General features: G+C 46.5%; 2 protein-coding genes across 6 annotated transcripts in view; one reads left to right on the top strand and one right to left on the bottom strand.

The window, feature by feature from the left end:
- Positions 1-5,473, top strand: part of glcci1b (glucocorticoid induced 1b) — a 24,948-nt gene extending 19,475 nt beyond the window's left edge. The window contains exons 7-9 of one of the 3 annotated variants that reach the window (XM_086217753.1): positions 919-1,108; positions 1,964-2,084; positions 2,951-5,473. In XM_086217753.1, coding sequence (XP_086073879.1) covers positions 919-1,108; positions 1,964-2,084; positions 2,951-3,299 — 660 coding nt within the window. In that variant the 3' untranslated portion in view covers positions 3,300-5,473. The remainder of the gene's footprint in view (positions 1-918; positions 1,109-1,963; positions 2,085-2,950) is intronic. The other 2 variants (XM_086217752.1, XM_086217754.1) reach the window with 2 other exon arrangements.
- On the bottom strand, positions 5,212-18,324 carry ica1 (islet cell autoantigen 1). Of its 3 annotated transcripts, XM_086217756.1 has the most exons (14): positions 18,176-18,324; positions 15,307-15,336; positions 15,034-15,205; positions 13,937-14,009; positions 13,623-13,746; positions 12,800-12,998; positions 11,835-11,960; positions 11,509-11,607; positions 11,165-11,265; positions 10,956-11,002; positions 10,107-10,370; positions 7,966-8,055; positions 7,588-7,740; positions 5,212-7,153 (listed from the first exon to the last, which is right to left on the bottom strand). In XM_086217756.1, the coding sequence occupies exons 2-13, from the start codon at positions 15,321-15,323 to the stop codon at positions 7,619-7,621; spliced, it is 1,434 nt and encodes a 477-aa protein (XP_086073882.1). In that variant the 5' UTR covers positions 15,324-15,336; positions 18,176-18,324; the 3' UTR covers positions 5,212-7,153; positions 7,588-7,618. The 3 variants fall into 3 exon arrangements, with proteins under 3 accessions (XP_086073882.1, XP_086073881.1, XP_086073883.1); XM_086217755.1 differs by lacking the exon at positions 5,212-7,153 and having other exon boundaries at positions 7,441-7,740; XM_086217757.1 differs by lacking the exon at positions 5,212-7,153 and having other exon boundaries at positions 7,441-7,740; positions 11,165-11,256.

The following is an 18,324-nucleotide window of genomic DNA, read 5'->3' as shown; positions in this document are numbered from 1 at the left end:
AACAGGCTCAGGTGTAAAATTAGCTTTAGAGTTTGCATAACTCTGGCAGACAGAAAGTTCCAGATGTTTTTACACGTGACACCAACACAAAACGTCACGACAAAATGGCAATGTTGCGGCTATTGAATGTGTTCATTTTGGCAGGGGAAACAACTCAGAGTTGAGTTTTCAGCAAAGGTGGTTCCCACCCCAAAAGAATGCCAAGTAGTACTTTAAATTTGAATTTATGTTTTTCTTAAATTAATGTTAATTAACATCCATGGCCATGCCGAACATTTAAATGGTCAAAAATTGCTTGCTTCTTCGCTCTAAATGACCGTTAAAAATGTGGCCTTGTAAAGTCAAATGCAACATTGTACACTATACAGTCAGACACATGTATTCTCACTCAGACTGAATTAAATTGCTGGAGGCAAGGGGACCCATAAATCTTGTCAAATGTGCGGTTGTAAACCATGGCAGATCTGTAAAGCTCCTTTTAGAAAGGCACAGACACGCAAGCTCCAACACATACACACACACAGTTGAAGTACACACTCAAACATACACACCACTACAGATTTACAATCTGCTGTGCCGCAAGCCTTTTCTGCTCTCCCATTTGAATCAGCTGTGCCAACGCAGAATGCTCTGCATATCTCGCTGTTCATCTGCTGTCAATAACCACCATCTGGTGTGGTGTTTGCCTCTCCTGTTGCCCTTTAAGCAGAGAGAAAAACGCTCCAGTGGCCTTTAGTGCCGTTCAGTCCGAGGTTTTTGGACAGTTCAGCTGACTCTCTTAACTCAGTGGCATCGAGGTCCGTTCACGCAGGTTTTCAACATGGCCATCGTCAGTGTACAAGCAACACCACTCTGACATTTTATGATCTGTGTATATTTACACGTCCTCTCACCACCTCCTCCGTACTCTGACTTCAGGCCATGGATGCAGTGGATGGCCGCCGTGCCCCCTTCCCTTTGCATCGCTATAGCAACAGCGGGGACACACGTGACACAGACACCCAGGCCCCCTCCAGTGGTGACTCCAGCCCATCGCCCCGCCCCTGCAGCCCCGACCACCTCCACTCCCCTGATGGGAGCCCCTGTTCTGCAGAGGAAATTGACAAAGGTGAACCTTCACTGTTGGCAGATGCAGCTTTGTAACTCCATGCCTAGTATTCTTAAACATAATGATTTAGGGTGTATTTTTTATACCAGTGTCACTGCTAATTCGTCATACAACAAAGACTTCATTCTCACACCATACACAACTAAACCTGGAGCAGTAGGCTGCCCTGGCTCAAACTCTCAGCAGTGACTGCTGCCATCATGTTGTTGGGTCTATTCTATAAACCGGTTTTAAATTATTTTTTCTCTCAGTCAACTTCTTGCATGACTCTTGTATTGGATTTGGAAGTTTGACCTCGTCTATGAAAAGTTCAGTCAAAACAAGTGTCTAAATTACACGAAGCCCCATTTTGAAAAAGCTTCACATTGTAAGTTTTGATTGGAGGAGGAAGTCATTTCACTCAGGCCGACTCAAAATTGTAGCTGGTGTCTTATGGAGAAATGAACGTCCCTTATATTCAAGCGCTTGTCCAAAAAGATCCTGAAAAGCTGCTCAAGCTCATCATTGACAGTAACTCTGCGTTTCACATTATGGAGAGGTTTAAAAGTTGTGTCTGTGGTGACCTTGAGAGGAAAAAAAGCACGTGTTTTGTGTTTGAAGTTGACGCTGCCCGACATGAGGTGCACCGCACCGCGTCTCACTGCTGAATACATGATCACAACCTCCATCCCTGTTTTTGAGACTCCTCTCGATTCCAGGAGGGGGAGACAAAGGTTATGCACCCGAGCTTTAACTGCATGTTGCAACTCCTCCAGAGTTCTAAACACTTTAACATTCCACACTGTCATTTTTTGATGTCTGTCTCGAAACTACAGAAGCAAACTTAGTATATGATGTCCTTCACTGTATTTGCAGACAGCGTGTGCAGTTCTCCTCTCCCCAAGTTTGCCACTTCTCCCAAACCTAACAACAGCTACATGTTCAAGCGGGAACCTCCAGAGGGCTGTGAGAGGGTCAAAGTGTTCGAGGAGATGGTGTAAGTACCCAAGACTCATTCGCCACTCGAGGTCCCATTTAGGTTTGTAAACGTGACCTCAGGTTTGCCATTTTTGCTTGTGCTTGTCAACTGTCTTGAGAAGCAGTAAAGTTCCTCATCCTGTTGGAGGTGTGCACAGACAACAGGCAGAGAGTGGATCACTTCATCCTATGATATGAAAGGTGTTGGAAATAAATAAATAGACAAAGCACCATAGACTAAATAGACAAAGCACTGACAGCCTACAACATATGAGCTGTGTCATTTGTCTAGTCTAGTGATAATATCTGGCAGTGGTTCTGAATCAAGAGGTCAAATGAAATAGAATTATCAGAGGGAAAAAAATCTCAATATCATTGTAAATGGAAGAATCACTGAAATCAGAGAAAAATGAGAGGAATTCACTGTTTGCACCAACTGAGTGTCACAGGGCACAGCGGAGGCTTATGAGTCGTCCTTAAGTAGGGCAAGAAAATATTTTGTCATTCTAAACTTAACCTCATGTACTGGATGTAGCCATAACACTCCCCAGGTAGTGATTAGGAAGGAGCGACTGGATTAATGACTCCGGCCACAGCAGTTTCTCCCAGAGGTTCCTTCTGACCAATGAGAGAACGGCTTGCTCCCGCGTGGCGTTTGTTTTCAACTTTGAACCGCTCTTGAATGTTGCTGTGTGACCACAAACAGACCGCAGGACAAATGCTACATTTGCTTCATTGTAGACCCTGAATGGGAACAAAGCAAATGAGCTACATGTCTCACTCCACCTTTATTGGCATTACAGTTGGCAGGGATGAAGCAATCGGAACGAGCCCGTCGGTAGTAAAATCAGCAGAAAAACTGGGCGCTACTGCTTTTGTTTTCAGGTCTGGAAAATCAAAAGGCTTCCCTCTCTTCTCGTGCCCGGACAAAAACAAGGTGAACTTCATCCCCAGGGGTTCGGCTTTCTGTCCCGTCAAACTCCTCTGCTCCTCCCTCTTCTCCCCCATCTCCTCCCTGTCCTGCTCCTCAATCAACCCCGGTCTCCATGGCAACGACAGCCCAGGGCCTCAGGTGACTCCGACTCTGCCTACTGCAACACCACCCACCGTTACGGCCTCCACTGACTGGTGCACCGACACAAGCACAAACACAGACATCCAGAACCCCGACACGGACGCAGGGAAAGAAAGCTCAGCACAAGTCCTCCTCACCAGCATGTCCTCAGGTATATAACCACCATGAAACCACCTACAACTCAAACATGTAAAGTTGCCAGGTGCCGTGGTTTTAAGATAAATACAAAAAAAAAATCAAAAAAAAATCCTTGCACTCCGTTAATCTAACGTTAGCCAGCAGGGAGTGCCCAAGGTCTAGAAATGACACATGGGAGGAAAATGGTACCTGTATCCTGCCACACAAGCACCTCTACTTGTGTTTGTCCTACTGTTGATGAACTTGGATGTTTCGGAACCTGGAAACCTTTTGGGTCATTCAGACTTGTGACTTGACCTTGGGCACCGCCTCCCTCCTCCCATCACTAACCTAGCCTTCTTCCCTTGACAGCAACCGTAACAGAAATAGCTTTGCTTTGTTTGAAAAGGAAAAACAAAAAAAAAATACAAAAAAAACCTGATGATGTGTTACTTGGCTCCAGCTGTTTTGTCAAGTTAAAATTAAAATGGAAAAATTCCCAAAAGTTTCCCAAGAGACATTTTTGACATTTCTGATGTCAACTCGTGGTATCTAACCGGCTTATTAACACTTCGGTCTTCAGCAAGCTAACTTCTCAAGGTTTTGGCAGGATGGCAACATGCTTCTACATTCTTGTATGAGGAAAAAAACAAAACATTGCCCCATATTACCGATGTTTGCACTTGTCAGGACCTGGCTCCCAGTCGTACTAGCCATGGCCTATGTGTTAATTCCAGTCCTACATAGCATCGGCGTGAGTCAGCAGTGTTTCGAGGGCCACCCTGACTTATATCTGCATTCCTTGCCTGATCACTTATAAGCTCAACAAAAATGCAAATATCGGCTGTTTTATTCAGTGACCAAAAAAAAGAAAAGAAAGGATCATACAACTCCCTCATTGCTTTGTTCTCTTTCCCCACACCACCCAGAACAATAACTCAGGTCATGTGGAATGTACTTGTTTGGACTATGTTGCCTTTCCCCAGTGTTTATGGCCTTCTGCTACGGAAAGATGTTCCTGTCTTTCTCAGAAGCTCTTTTTTTTCCCCCCCAGAGAGGGAGGATCTTACAAACTGAATCAACCGATCGATGTCACAACTCGTGACGTTACGTTTCCATTAACCTGTTCAGGTTAGAGTTTCAGGTGCTACGACACATTCCAGAGGCCACGGTTGCATCTGTCAACTGTGAGTACTCGAGTAAACGGAACTAGCGACATAAGCTATACCCTTCCAAATTGAGAAGTTGACGATGATGTCATTTTCCCCGAAATATGTACCAAAGCAAATGACAAAAAAAGGCCCATCATGTATTTGGGACACAAGGCACATTTTCTTTGTGCAGAAAGCCTTAATGTTTACGCATGTTTAGTTTTTGTTTAAAGCAACCGATAAACACTGGTATTGGTGTTTAAATGCAGGTGCTACTTGCTCAACCAAGCCGAAGCACTTACTAGGAGGTGAGACGATAATCCCCACTTTGATCTTTGAACATTGAAGTTAAAACAATCAGAATGTAAGGGTGCAATTGAGTTTGTTTGAGGTAAAGCTACACTAACATGTAACACAGTTTGGCTCAATATAGCAGCTGTGCCGTGACGTTGCCTGCACAAGATTATCACCCCACCCCACCCCACCACCCCCGGGGGGTGGGGAAAAGAAACAAAAAACATGTATAATCACTGATTTGAATGGAAGAACTATAAATAACTTGGGTTTGCTAAGCCACTTGCACACAGAAGCACAAAGATGAACAACATTGCATTCCGCACAAATCGAGTTGAAATACTCTTGAGTTTCAATCATACTGATTTATTCACATGCTAATTGTGCAGTGCAGTTAAGAAATGGTTGCCATATTTGGCGGTAATGATTTCGTTCTCCTGTGTATTACGCATTTCTATGTAGATCGTGTGTGTGTTTTTCAATAAAGGAAACAAAACTCTCTTGTTTTGATTGCATTTAATCTTTCCAGTGACCGGAAACGGGTACATCGACTACATGATCATGGTATTTGTATACAAACGGGTTCAAGGTAAGGCAGTCGACGTCTTCTGTAATGATTACGTATGAACAAACTTCAAGACAAGGCGAAATTACAACAACTCAGTTCACACTCACTTGAAATATAATCCACCAATGATTGTGATGAGTTACACTGTTGTTTTATGAGTGGATTAAGGCATTTACTCACTTTTACCAATTTATTAGGTACATTTGGAAACAACTACTGAGGTAATATACAGAAAACAAGTGTTACTTCATATTCTTCCATCCCGTTTATGTAAATGTGGATTGTCAAAATACCAGCACCACCTGCCTGAAAGTAAACTTGCTCAATTTGACATCACACAAATGTCAGCCTTCAAAATAAACATGAAAATAAATCAAGCACCTCACAAACAACCTTGGGAACGTTGAAACCCTCGTGGCGGGAGGATTTATCGCAGCGCTGTTGAATAAAAAAGTGTACCCAATAAATTAGCCATTAAGTTTATATCCAGTCGATGCAGCATTGTGGAGAAAACGTAACATATAAGTCGTATCATCACAATTTCCAGTATCGTCCATTAAGTAACAGAATGCCAAAGAAACATGATGAACGCACAGTTTACGTGGGTGATAAATGCATCAATATGAATATATTCATGCAGGTCAACTAGATGAGGTAAAACAAGGCATGCAACATGCAGGAGTAACTGAGTGACATGTACTACCCCCCACTGACAGATTAAAAAAAACTAAAACGACTTCGCAGATACCATATGAAAATTTCCGCCAAGGTGATGATGTCATCAGCTCTAGCATCCTCCCAGGTTATCCTGCTAACAGGGAAACCGAACACGGGGACCGCACGATCTCCTTGGCACAAGTAAGAAAATAAATAAATGTAAAAGCACAAATAGTAAACAGAACTGTTGTGCCAGTAAAACAGGTTTCATGAGGAAAAAACCTGGCAAAGTCATGAAATTTATAAGCGGCCGTTTCTGTTGACGAAGTTTCTGATAAATAAAGCCAGAAAATGTAGGAAAAGTCGTGAAAGTCGACCTGGCAAATACCTGAATGTTCGGTTCAGTGGATCGACTGAGGAAAGTCTCCTGGATGAACGTTTATCACTTCAATAAATCTGTGCCTTTGACACGGATTTGTCTTTTTCGTTTTAGTTGGACAAACAAAAACATTTTTTCCCCTCAAAAGGCGTGGAAAAGTGATCTCCAAGGCAGCTGATGTCGGAAGGCTTATTGTTCCAAACTCATGGTGAGGTATCATGCTAACGTTTAACATCAGTCCGGACGGATCAGGGATACAGTCCCTAATATTCCTTCTCTTCCTCAATGGAAAAGACGAGAGAGCTGACCGTTGTTAGAGGGACAGCGTGTTGTTGCCGCCGTCGTCACGAACAAAAATCGGATCAGTTTCTTGATCTGAAAAGAACTGCAGTCGCCATGAGGATATATTAATCTGATTATAGTAAAATACTTCCAGGATATGACTTTTTGTTGTTGTTTTTTTTAAACCATTTCAACACACCATCTGTTTTGTTTTTCTTCTTGTATTAAACTCTTAATTTTACATCAACAGATTAGTTTAGCTCGTTGTGACCTCTGAGTCCAGCAGCGATGACGCCTCGGGGGACGCAGCCAGCAGAGATCCAGGCTAAGGCTTCGTTTTCTGTCTGCCGTTTATGCTCCGATGAGCAACTTGAGACGCAAAAGGTGGAGTCGGAGTTAAGAGCCGGCGTCTGCGATGACAGGATTTCACCTCGGATGCCAGAACACAGAATCTTTCCCTGCAGCTCCAGGTTCTGCGTCCGTGTGCCAATCACACTCAACTCCAGGGGAGAAATCAGAACTCCTGTTGGAATTTGTTGTCCAACAGCGACGAGCTACCCGTCTCCTGTCACGTTAGACAAAGAAACACCTGACAAGCTGGAACCAGCAAATATGATGGTTTTCACAACCTTCATTTTTGCTTGCGAATAATTTTGGACTGGACTAATCTGGATCTCGTCCTGATTCGACCTGAGGCAACATCTGCATTCCTGCCCCTCGGAGACGTGATGCTACTCTGTGTAGGCGTTCATTGGCTATTATTATTAGGGCCTGAGCCAGAAGGTACTTCAGGCGAAGACCCTATTATTATTATTATTATTTATTTTATAAATGAAGGCAGAGAAATCAGAGTTTTAGATTATGTTTTTAATTAAAACCCTAAACCATAACGTGGCTTTTTCTGGGCCTTTTATTAGTCTCAGCGCGTTCCATCTATGATGACGGTTGTGTCTCGCTGATCAGGTTGACGGTGACGTGCTGCTTTGTCCACTAACAAACCTTGTGAAACGGATCGCTGCGGCGCCGAGGGCTACGCGGTGAGAAGTTGATGCTCTGCGTCCGTCTTGCCAACCGCATCAGGATTGGAGAGAGGGTCCAGGTCAGCAAACAGGTTGAACCAGGCCGAGAGGTCCTTGGACGCCCCGGCCGTCTCTGTAAAACAAGTGAATGAAGGTCAACATCACCACAACAAACTTCAGCACTGACGGAACAGAGAAAATGCAAAAACCTTCCGTCCCCAAAGGGACAGCGTCTGGCCCGGGACCAGAGGGATGCATGGAAACGACCCACAAGCTCTTTTCAGTGCCCATAAACACAGGTTTCACCATGGTCTCGTCTTTTCTCTCATATGTTTTACTCATTTGGCCCGGGTCCTACCTTTCACTGCAGGCTTAGAGAGGTTCTGATTGGCTCCATATGAGTGCTCGGTTACCGGGGTGACAGGCGGCGGAGCGATCCTGGCCCAATCTGAAACGGAGACAGATGTAGATTCATCGGCAAGCGACACTTGCGGTCCCCAAGTGTGATCCAACAAATAAATCCTGGCGTTCTCTGGTCAGGCGCACACGGATGTGGCGAGCGCCTGAGTCCACACGGGCTGGGAGCCCCGATCGCAGCGTTCAGCTCTCGCTTCGGCTGAATTTGTTTTGCTTCGATTCTGTGTGTATCCAGATAATAACAGCATGTTCAAACCAGCGGGGAGGACGGAGGAATGTGCTGTTGACACTGAATTTTGCAACAAACAATCCATGTTGAACACACAAACACGACTCCAGCAGACTCACACTGGTCTTCCTCTGGACACCGCAGTGGATTTGTGACTCCTGCAACTCGGGTCCAGGACTCGTTCCACGTCTCGCTGGACGAATCCAAACATTCTTGTCATGAGGACTTTATTCTTTGATTTGTTTAAGCTTTGTTTCACATTCTTGGTCTGCGGCCATTTTAGTCTTGATGTGGCTGTTTAGGCTGAGACTTGGCTGTCTGGGTCAGGTTCTCCTCGGGGGCGGGTCACGCTGCTGATGAACTTGTCTGATGTCATGTGGAACTCGTTACAGGAGACTGACAGTATCAGCACAATCTTGACGTGTGTATTAGGAAGTTGAGTCACAGAAAAAGCAGGATGCTGAGTGCTTAGCTTGCAGGGGTCGCGGGGGGGGGGGTCATGCAACGTTACACACGGCTGTAAGAAGAGAAGAAGAATCGCCTCTGCAGCACAGGAATGAAATTACTTTGTTGATCGTCGGCTTCATTTGTGGATTTTGGGGGGGGGGGTGGTTAAACGCCTTAATGAAGATCCGTGGAAAAGAATGACCTCAGATGTCTGGAGGACAGCAGTGAAAGTTCAAGGAAGTAAAGGTGGCAAAGCCTGACGACAAGAACGAGCTGAGCTTGTATCTGAAAGCAGCCGGGTGATGGCGGTGTGTGCGCGTGTGCGTCCGCTAACACGCAGCATACATTTCAAACTTGTGCCTCTGATTTTTTTTTTATGCGCTCTTAGTTTTCTTTCCTTTCTACCGCCGATCGCAGCTCAATTTAACTTCGTTACCCCCAAACACCGTGAACAGTTTCAGTCGTTCTGATTTAATTCCGCTGACTGTTTGTGAGGCGGCCATGTTGTTGTTGCAGCTTCAGGTCTGCGCTCTCTTGAGTCGGAATTCAATATCAGATTGGGTTTAATGTGTCAACTTCATCTCACGTCTACCTCACCGACCAGCTGGACTCTCACTTCCTGTCAGAAGTCGCTGGCCCGGCGGCCACAGGTTCCTCCCTCGTCGTGCATTCATTTGTAAATCTGAAAACAGCTCCTCACTGAATTCTCTCTCCAGCACTTTCTGATTCGATTCTCCCTCGCAGGAACATCAGGTAACGCGGGTCAAACCCACTCAAGTAACCCAAGTGTGGTTGGCAGAGATTTGTTTTACACCACAAATGCATTTCTAAACACGTTTATTAGCATTGAGAGGCCGACTAATTCCAGCCAGTAAAACCCACGCTGAGACTTCTATTCCTCTTGCAGCTTTATTATGGATCCACTCACTGGAAACACAGAAGAATCCACTAAACCAGATGAGGTCCCAGCAGCCAGTACCCGGCCGGAACCAAGTGGAAAGTATCTGGCAGTTTCAGTACCTACTGCTAAGCAAATGTAATTGCTATGTTTTAACAGCCTCCTCCTATTACTTTGACAGGCGGGAGCTTGATAAATCATCTGCAAGCCACTTTTCTACACGTGTGGAAACAGTTTGCTACAATGGGGGTGGGGGGGCAGATCATTTCAGCAGACTCCCCCCTTGTTTGTTAACGTTCACACCCGTTCACGGAAAAACAACGCCATTAAGTTTTCGGGCAAATTCATTTTTAAGTACTCCGTTAAATTAGGATCCTCTCTGATGAATTGGAAGGTTTAGTGAGGAGTTCTCCCTAATGGTGGAAAACTAAAACACACACACACACACACACACACACATTTACATCCTCACCTCTGCACAAACAGACATCAAATAATATGCTCCGACCTGTGGGGGAACTCTGCTGATTACTCAAGCTCTGGTCCAGAAGCTGAGACGGTAGGAAAAAGGAGTTTTCCCCTCCCTGTCCGTCCGCTGGTCGGCCGGGCGCCGCGCTCGTTCCCTCCTCAGCCTCTCCGAACACTTCCGTCCACTCCCGGGAGAAGTCGCCCTCTTCCACCGACATGCTGCCCAGGATCTCGTTCAGTAAGGCCATGCTGTCCTTCTCCTCGCCCTCGCCGTCCGGAGAACCGCAGAGAGGATCCTCATTTCCTTCAATGACCAGACAAAGCTTTAATAATCCGAGCTTATCAGTTTGAACACGTTCAAAACCCTCACTCCACCTGAAACATCGCACAGGTGCGCGTACTCTTACTCAGGCCCCGAGATTTACAAAGAGCAAACTTCTGCTATTTTCAGAATATTTCAGACTCCTTCCCTCTTCTTCAGTTGAACTGTACGTTCCTGGAAGTCCAGGATGAAACTGGCTCAAATATAAAATCAGCATCCCGACAGAGTTCAGCATGCAGCTTTTCAATGAAGTCCTGCTACTTGATCAGTGCTCGGTGACATCAGCAAACACGGAAAACCTGGAAACGTCATTGACTTTGAAAACAAAAATTCCAAGCCCCGGAAAAAGTATTTGAAAAAGAAATAAAGCCAGAAAATGTTGAGGAAAAAAAAAATCCTAGAAATTTTCTTGGGAAATATCTGAGTTTGTGAACGTTCACGAACGTTTTCTTTGCAGAAGTGGGAAAGTTAATAATAAAAATGTGTTTTAATCCTTTACACCCAAAACCAGCCAACAACAGAAAATAAGTCGTATCACGTATTTGTATTTAAGAGGGGAGTGTTTACCTTCTCTGGTGGTACTGCTGGTGTTTTCATGTCCCAGTGTGACGAGTCTACAAAATGGCAGATCAGATTACATGTCACACGCGTGTAAAGCGGCGGGCTCGTGTTCCGTTCAGTGTTTACACACAAATAAACACGTTTTTCACTGCCGGCCGTTTGGCCTCAGGACCGAAGGTCCAGATAAGAACTTCTTACTTCTGGTTTCTACTCACTGGTCATCCGTGGTCTCTGCTTTCTTCCGGTCTTCTGTCTCTGCTTGTATTTTCTTCCTCCCCTTCTTCTTGGACAGCTTGTCCATGGGATCCTGTAAAGTCTGAGTCAATAACGCCTTCTTGTTTAGGATTGTTCCCACTTCTCCACACGTTCCCTGACAGCATCCCCTAAACTTACACAACCCCAGAACTTTTTTCTGTTAGTTTGTGAGCGACTGCAATACAAAATAGATAGATGGACACTTGAATGACCCCCGACGAGTCCAAAAATTACATTTATTTTAAAGTGCAAGTAGCAGGAGGTGACGTCCTGCTGAGGGGTCACGGGCCAGATGTTCTCTGACCTTAATTGTGGAGAACTCATAATGCTGACAGCCCTTGAAGCTCTCGTGAATGGCCGCCATGGTGTGGGACGTCTTCTCCCAGAAGTGCAAAAGTGTCGTCTGAAACACAGAAGAATAAACACGAACACCCACAGTCACACGCAGGCCCTTTTATTTTATTTAAATTCTCATCAAGGGGGCGGAGCCTCTTTGTAAGCCTTGATTGTTGAATCTGAAGTTTGTCTTTGTTTCCTTCTTATTTACCACCTTCCTATGAAGTAAAACGAGGGTCAACACGCCGATCGGACCCACGGAGAGGACGCAAGCCACTCGCACTCGCTGTGTACCTGATATGTGGTTAAAACGTGCGAGAGGAGGTTGCAGCGACTCGCTCCCAGCAGGTCGACTTTCTGGCAGACGTCGTTCTTCAGTTTGTCGAAGCTGGTTTTGGTGGAGCGCACCTGGGCCTGGACCTGAGACGTGACAGACAGGACAACGTCCCAACCGGAGATGAGCACTACACAGGTTTCAACACTGAAACACAAACACCAGCGACAAAGTTTGTTGCTGTTCAAGTGCACCTGAAGTCCTCGGGCCGAGTGGGCTTCAAATGTGAGTGTATTCTGCCCTCTAGTGGCCCTATTTTGAAAGTAGTTTTTCCTGTGTTGTGCTGTTTTCAGGGTCCTAGTATGACAGTGAATACCTGCAGAAATCATGGACCAGTCTTGAAGAGACAGAAATCCGTCGCCTCGTTCTTTGTTGTTTGACTTTGTTGTTTTGTGTTTGTTTCTTTACACGATCACAAACTGAATGAGACCAAGAATTGGACGAAATGAGACAAGAAGAAAAAAAAAGTCACTTTGAGTTTGTGATTTTCCACAATTTTCTGATTTTTTTTTTTTTTTGGACCGAATGCTTAATTGAAAAACTTCATTAAAAGATTAATTAACGATAATAAAATTAAAAAAATATCCCTGCAGCCCTGCGGCAAATAGCTTGTAATTGAGGGAGTTATCCTGTGCTACCACGCGGTGTTTGCAGGTTTCTGATGTGACAATTTTTGTGCAGGTCTGACTGACATTGCAGCACAATTAATTGTTTCATTAGCAACCTGGTGCCTCATATATTTCATATTTTTACTGTTATACAGGCCTTATTCATCCCAGACATGTCGGCGGAGACGTCAGGGCTGGAGAATTTCTGTTACAGGATCGCTGCCATTATCCATCTTCTTCTGAAATCACTGAAGTTCCTCCTGCAGGTTTTGTCTGACCTTTAATTCTGCCCCCCCCGCACCGCCGGAACAACCGACCTTACGAAACTTCTCCATCTGCTTCTGCGTGTCCGGGTCCAGCTCCTGAGAAACATCCTTCATCCACAGAAGCGCTCCTCTGTATTCCGTCCTGGATTGTTCCATTCGGTTCACCGTCAGCCACGTGTCTGAGATGGCGCGATAGCGGAACGTTTCCACCTCCTGGTACAACCGGCACAGAGGGTTCCTCAGAGCCAGCCTGCGGAACGTAGCCAGAACTTCAGGTTTCATGTCACGACTTTGATTAAATACACAACAACACCTGCTACCAAACAAATGTGGGCAACAGGAGAGAGGGCACTACTTTTCTGACCCAATAAAAAAGCAGAATGTGCTGAGTTGTATTGCGGTTATGTTTTTGTTGAGAAATAACAAAAACAAACCGCTACAGATCATCGTGTCGCTCTGCACGTCAGCAGCTGGTCATTCTTCTATTAAATCAGTACCGGCCCGGCGGATGAGGAGTAGTCCTTTCATTTCTGCTCACTGTTGTTGTTCATGAGGAAGCTACAAAGGGCTCTTCTGAATCGTTCAGTAATTCACTTGGTTTGGGGGGGGGGGGGGTTTCAGTGTGGAAAAAAAATAGAAATATCAAATCAACTAGTTTTTATACAGAAGACACCGGCTAAAAACCGGATGTCATGCATCTCTCGTCGTGGCCCTGCCCTCCAGGGGAAAGCGTAGCCCTCATGAGGGCAGCAGTGTTGTGGGTTACTTATCCTTTTTCACTAAATATTGAAGTCAGCTTCAGCTCACCTTTTATGTTGAAGAAAAAAAACAAAAGTATTTCCCAACCACCAGAGCCTGCTGGGGTGAGCCTCACCTCTGCTGGGAGGAGAAGCACAGGGCCTTGCCTGTGGCCTGCATGATCTTCCCAGCCCGGCTTTTATCCTGCGAGCCCTGGGAGCGCAGGAACCGACCCAGCTCGTTCTCCTCTTGGGAAAGAACTGCACAGTGGAGGAGAGGTTCACACTTTGTTTCGCAACTTCAAACTGATAAAATGGATCTGGATGGATGGATCTACAGCCACACACCCCCCCCACACACACACACATAAATTAACCCCCAGACGCCCGAGGACAGGGATCCATACAGCTTCAGCCCTCGTGTGTGTAAATACTCATTATTTGAACGTACAGCAGATCCTCCTCTGGTACTGCTCGATGACTTTCAGCAGCTCCATGCAGGTTCTCTGGATGGAGTGAAAGACCTGCGGAGGTGAAGGAGAACAGTGTGAAGTGTCCAGATTTTATGTACTGCGTGTTTTTACAGTAACACTTCAACCCCTAAGTGTAATTTGCCTTTCAAGCACTCACAGTTAGAGATTCTTAAGAGACTCCAGAAGTCAGAGAATTAGCTTGAAGCTAACAAAGGCCGACAACAAACTACAAGACTGTCCAAAAACCGACTCTTGGGGTTTGGCTCTACCGTGACGGCGTTCAGCTCAACACGCCAGCTGGTTGTGCTCGTCGAGTTTGTAGTAAACTGGCATTCTGGACAGTTTTGCTCTTGTTAGCGGTTGGCGTCCATTAGCTTGGAGCTAATATGTGGTTGGCGTTATCTGACATGAATGGAACGTGTCGCTGAGGATTTGGCCGCCTTGCAGCAAGAATACTTTTCGGAGAGCAGGGCGAGGATGCTCGCCGCTTCCTCCGCTGCCAGGACATTCTTGTGACCTTGCCAGGTGATGCCAAACTATGTAGTTAAGATCTATTCTTTCTCCCTCCTTGAAAAGTCCATTGCAAATGTTGCCAATCTCATTCAAAAATATATATTTTCAGATTTTTCTCAGTCCGACGCTCAACAAACAACCCCACCCCATCCGTCCCAGGTCAACTAGGGAGGAACAAACATCTTTGGGAGTTTAAGACACCAAACGCAGAGTACTTGAGTACTATTTTTGGTGAAGTATCGCTTAAAGAGGTTGAATCAGTCACATAAAAGCCACAAAACTCAGAGCCGTCGTCTTCAGACGTCTCGGCGCTTATTTAGCACCTGGTCTGAAACAAGATGGCCGTTCAAGCCGTTATGAAGGTTTGCACTTTATCGACCACTAAACGTGATTGGGGGGCCGTTTACTGCAGGTTCCAGGCCTCCAGCAGGAACTGACACCTGTGAATCAAAAAGCCATTTAGTCAGTGGAGACACCACAGCATCCTCCTGGGGGGGGGACTGAAGTTTGTGGGGGTCAAACACGACTCGCTGTAAAACAAGGATGCCACTTTCCCCCTCACCTCCAGTTTAGCATCCAGGTCGGCATCCGACGCCACCACGTGTTCATCCTCTTTCTTGCCGGTGACCTTGATCAGCGTCTGCTTGGTCTTCCAGTACCTCTGCTGGAACTTGTTGACCACGGGTGAGTCCTGGCTTTGGATGAGGCGGTCCAGGTAATTCCGGGAGGAGCCGCTGCAACGACACGGGTGCTGTGACTCCTGCTCACCTGATCACAGTCAAGGAGGAACTAACGGAGTGAGGTGACCTCAAGGAGGGTTCACACGGATACTCACAAATTTCCCCCCTCCATTTTTCAAGATGGCCTACGGGGATAAAAAAACAAAGTTATGGAACTCATCCTCCAGCTTTTCAAGGAGCAAATACTATGAAACCAGCAAAGCAGTACTACAGAAAGTCAGAGCAAGTATAACAGTATTCAGAGTCTGATTTCCACTGACATCCAATGTTAATATTTTTCAACTAATTTTGGCCGTGTGGGGTTCACCCTGGATGGGTCGCCAGTCTGCCACAAGGCCATCAGGAGCAATAGGGGTTCAGTGTCTTGCTCAAGGATACTTGGACGTGGTCACCGGGGGAAGAGGGGATTGAACCAGCGACCCTTTGGTTGCTAAACGGCCACTTAACCTCTGAGCCACGCCGCCCCCACATTTATAAATCTCAAGTTTTAATGATAACGTATGTCTGATGTTGACTCCTCAGTGAGAGAGGCTCCAGGAAGTAGCCTGAGGTTGCGCCACTCCGTTACTGCGTGGCAGGTTGTGTTGCGGTTCTGCAGGTGCAGCACTGACTCAGCCTCCTCTCCTTTTATCACTCGTGAGTGTTCACGCCTCGATGGCGAGCCTCCCCTCTGAGGCGGCTGGGTTGATGTCTCTCGCCCTCAGGTTCCTCATTCTTCCGTCCTTGGAATGAGGAACGAGCCTCCCCGCGAGTCTCCATCCAGCAGCCAGCTCCTGTGGGTTTGGCCGTCCTGGGGCGTCAACGCCTCACACAGGAAGGGTCACCGCGCCTGCTGCCAGGACATTCTTGTGTTCCTGCCAGGTGAAGCCCAGCTGTGTAGTTAAGATCTGTTCTTTCTCTCTGGTTGACAAGTCCGGAAAACAGGAATTTATGAAAGTTGCCAACTTAATTTTTTAAAAATCTTTGTTTACAGGTTTTCAATCAGAACTTGGACGCACAACCTCACGCCATCGGTGCCAAAGCTCCAGGAATACAACTGCTAGGTATGAGGTCCTGGCAAGTACTGCATCAGTGAGGTTCTCATTCAGTGAGGTTCGAGTTTGTACTGCATCAGTGAGGTTCTGACGTGTACTGCATCAGTGAGGTTCTCATTCAGTGAGGTTCGAGTTTGTACTGCATCAGTGAGGTTCTGACGTGTACTGCATCAGTGAGGTTCTGGTGTGTACTGCATCAGTGAGGTTCTGGCGAGTACTGCATCAGTGAAGTTCGAGTTTGTACTGCATCAGTGAGGTTCTGGTGTGTACTGCATCGGTGAGGTTCTGGTGTGTACTGCATCGGTGAGGTTCTGACGTGTACTGCATCAGTGAGGTTCTGGTGTGTACTGCATCAGTGAGGTTCTGACGTGTACTGCATCGGTGAAGTTCGAGTTTGTACTGCATCAGTGAGGTTCTGGCAAGTACTGCATCAGTGAAGTTCGAGTTTGTACTGCATCAGTGAGGTTCTGGCGAGTACTGCATCAGTGAAGTTCGAGTTTGTACTGCATCGGTGAGGTTCTGGTGTGTACTGCATCGGTGAGGTTCTGGTGTGTACTGCATCGGTGAGGTTCTGGTGTGTACTGCATCGGTGAGGTTCTGACGTGTACTGCATCAGTGAGGTTCTGACGTGTACTGCATCAGTGAGGTTCTGGTGTGTACTGCATCATTGAGGTTCTGACGTGTACTGCATCAGTGAGGTTCTGGTGTGTACTGCATCGGTGAGGTTCTGACGTGTACTGCATCAGTGAGGTTCTGACGTGTACTGCATCAGTGAGGTTCTGGTGTGTACTGCATCATTGAGGTTCTGACGTGTACTGCATCATTGAGGTTTTGTGTGGAACTGTTTTCTCTTTCTCTGCAGGTGGAGGCGTGTCAAACCTACATTTTTTCCTACTGGCCAGCAGGGGGCGACTTCTCAGCTGCTCAATTATTTTAAACATATTCCTTCCGACGTTCATTTTAACTTCTGCATTGACGATGGTTCCATTTAGAGTAAAATGGCTGATAAATCATGGCTTGTTTTTAGCGCCAGGCTACATGTGATGTACAGTAACTCACGATAGTCAGAGCATCAAGTTACGATGATCAACACATTCCAAGAGAGGGAGTCAGTGGAACATCGCGATATCTGCTAACTGAAGAAGCAACACCCCCCCCCCCAAAAAAAAACCCCAACAACTCCCATGTACTTCTATCCTGCGCTGTGGTGCCACTTTTAAAGACTGAGATGAAAACAAAGTCCAATGAAGTGCAGAGTTGTGGCTTAGAACACACACACACACACACACACACACACACACACACACACACACACACATCAGTGTCACATCAGTCTGTCGGTGGGACCAGTAGTCCAAACTACTGCAAACATCAATCACAGCTTCTGTACAGAGCTTAAGAGTACTTCAAATACACAAAAACGTGTGTATGTTTGAGAGTGTGTGTGTGTGTGTGTGTGTGTGTGGGGGGGGGGGGGGGTCCTGATGAACACGCCCCTGCAGCTGTGGATCAGAAGTTGGTCAAAACAGGGTTCGGCGTGTATTTATTTTTATTTTTTTCAGCGTCCAACCCTTCAGCTGATGACGTCATCAGACCCGCGGAGGTCCGTCACCTGCTGACCATCGGTTCCGGGATGACATCAGAAAAATTAAATCAGCGACTAATTAATGCGGCTCGCGCGTCACGACACATTCATGGGTGATCCGTGACGCCGTCGACACGAGGGGGAGACGGGCCGGGGTCCGTGCGGGGTCACCGGGGGAATCAAACACCGGAGAGGAAAATAACGACGGGTTACAACAGGCAGCACCGAACCCGCGGCACTATGCGGAAACCGATCACTCTCTCTCTCTCCTTCTCTCTCGCTCTCTCTCTCTCGCTTTTGCGTGTCATGCAAATACCGCAGCAGATGTCCGGTGCGCGGACCTACCTGTCCCCGCTGATGACACGCAGACAGGCTTCTCACATCGTCCCTGTCTCCCCCCGGACCGCAGCCCCTCAGCCAAGGCCCCGCTGGACTCTGAGCAGCTGCTGAGTCGGCGCGCTGCACGCCGCTGACGTGATCCAGGGTGCGCGCTT

This window comes from Aulostomus chinensis, chromosome 11 (assembly GCF_037954235.1).
Source record: "Aulostomus chinensis isolate RoL2024-O1b breed Wild chromosome 11, RoL_Achi_v1.0, whole genome shotgun sequence".
Classification (NCBI taxonomy): domain Eukaryota; kingdom Metazoa; phylum Chordata; class Actinopteri; order Syngnathiformes; family Aulostomidae; genus Aulostomus; species Aulostomus chinensis.
Note: the sequence above shows the minus strand (reverse complement) of the source record. Positions and strands in the feature narration are given on the sequence as shown.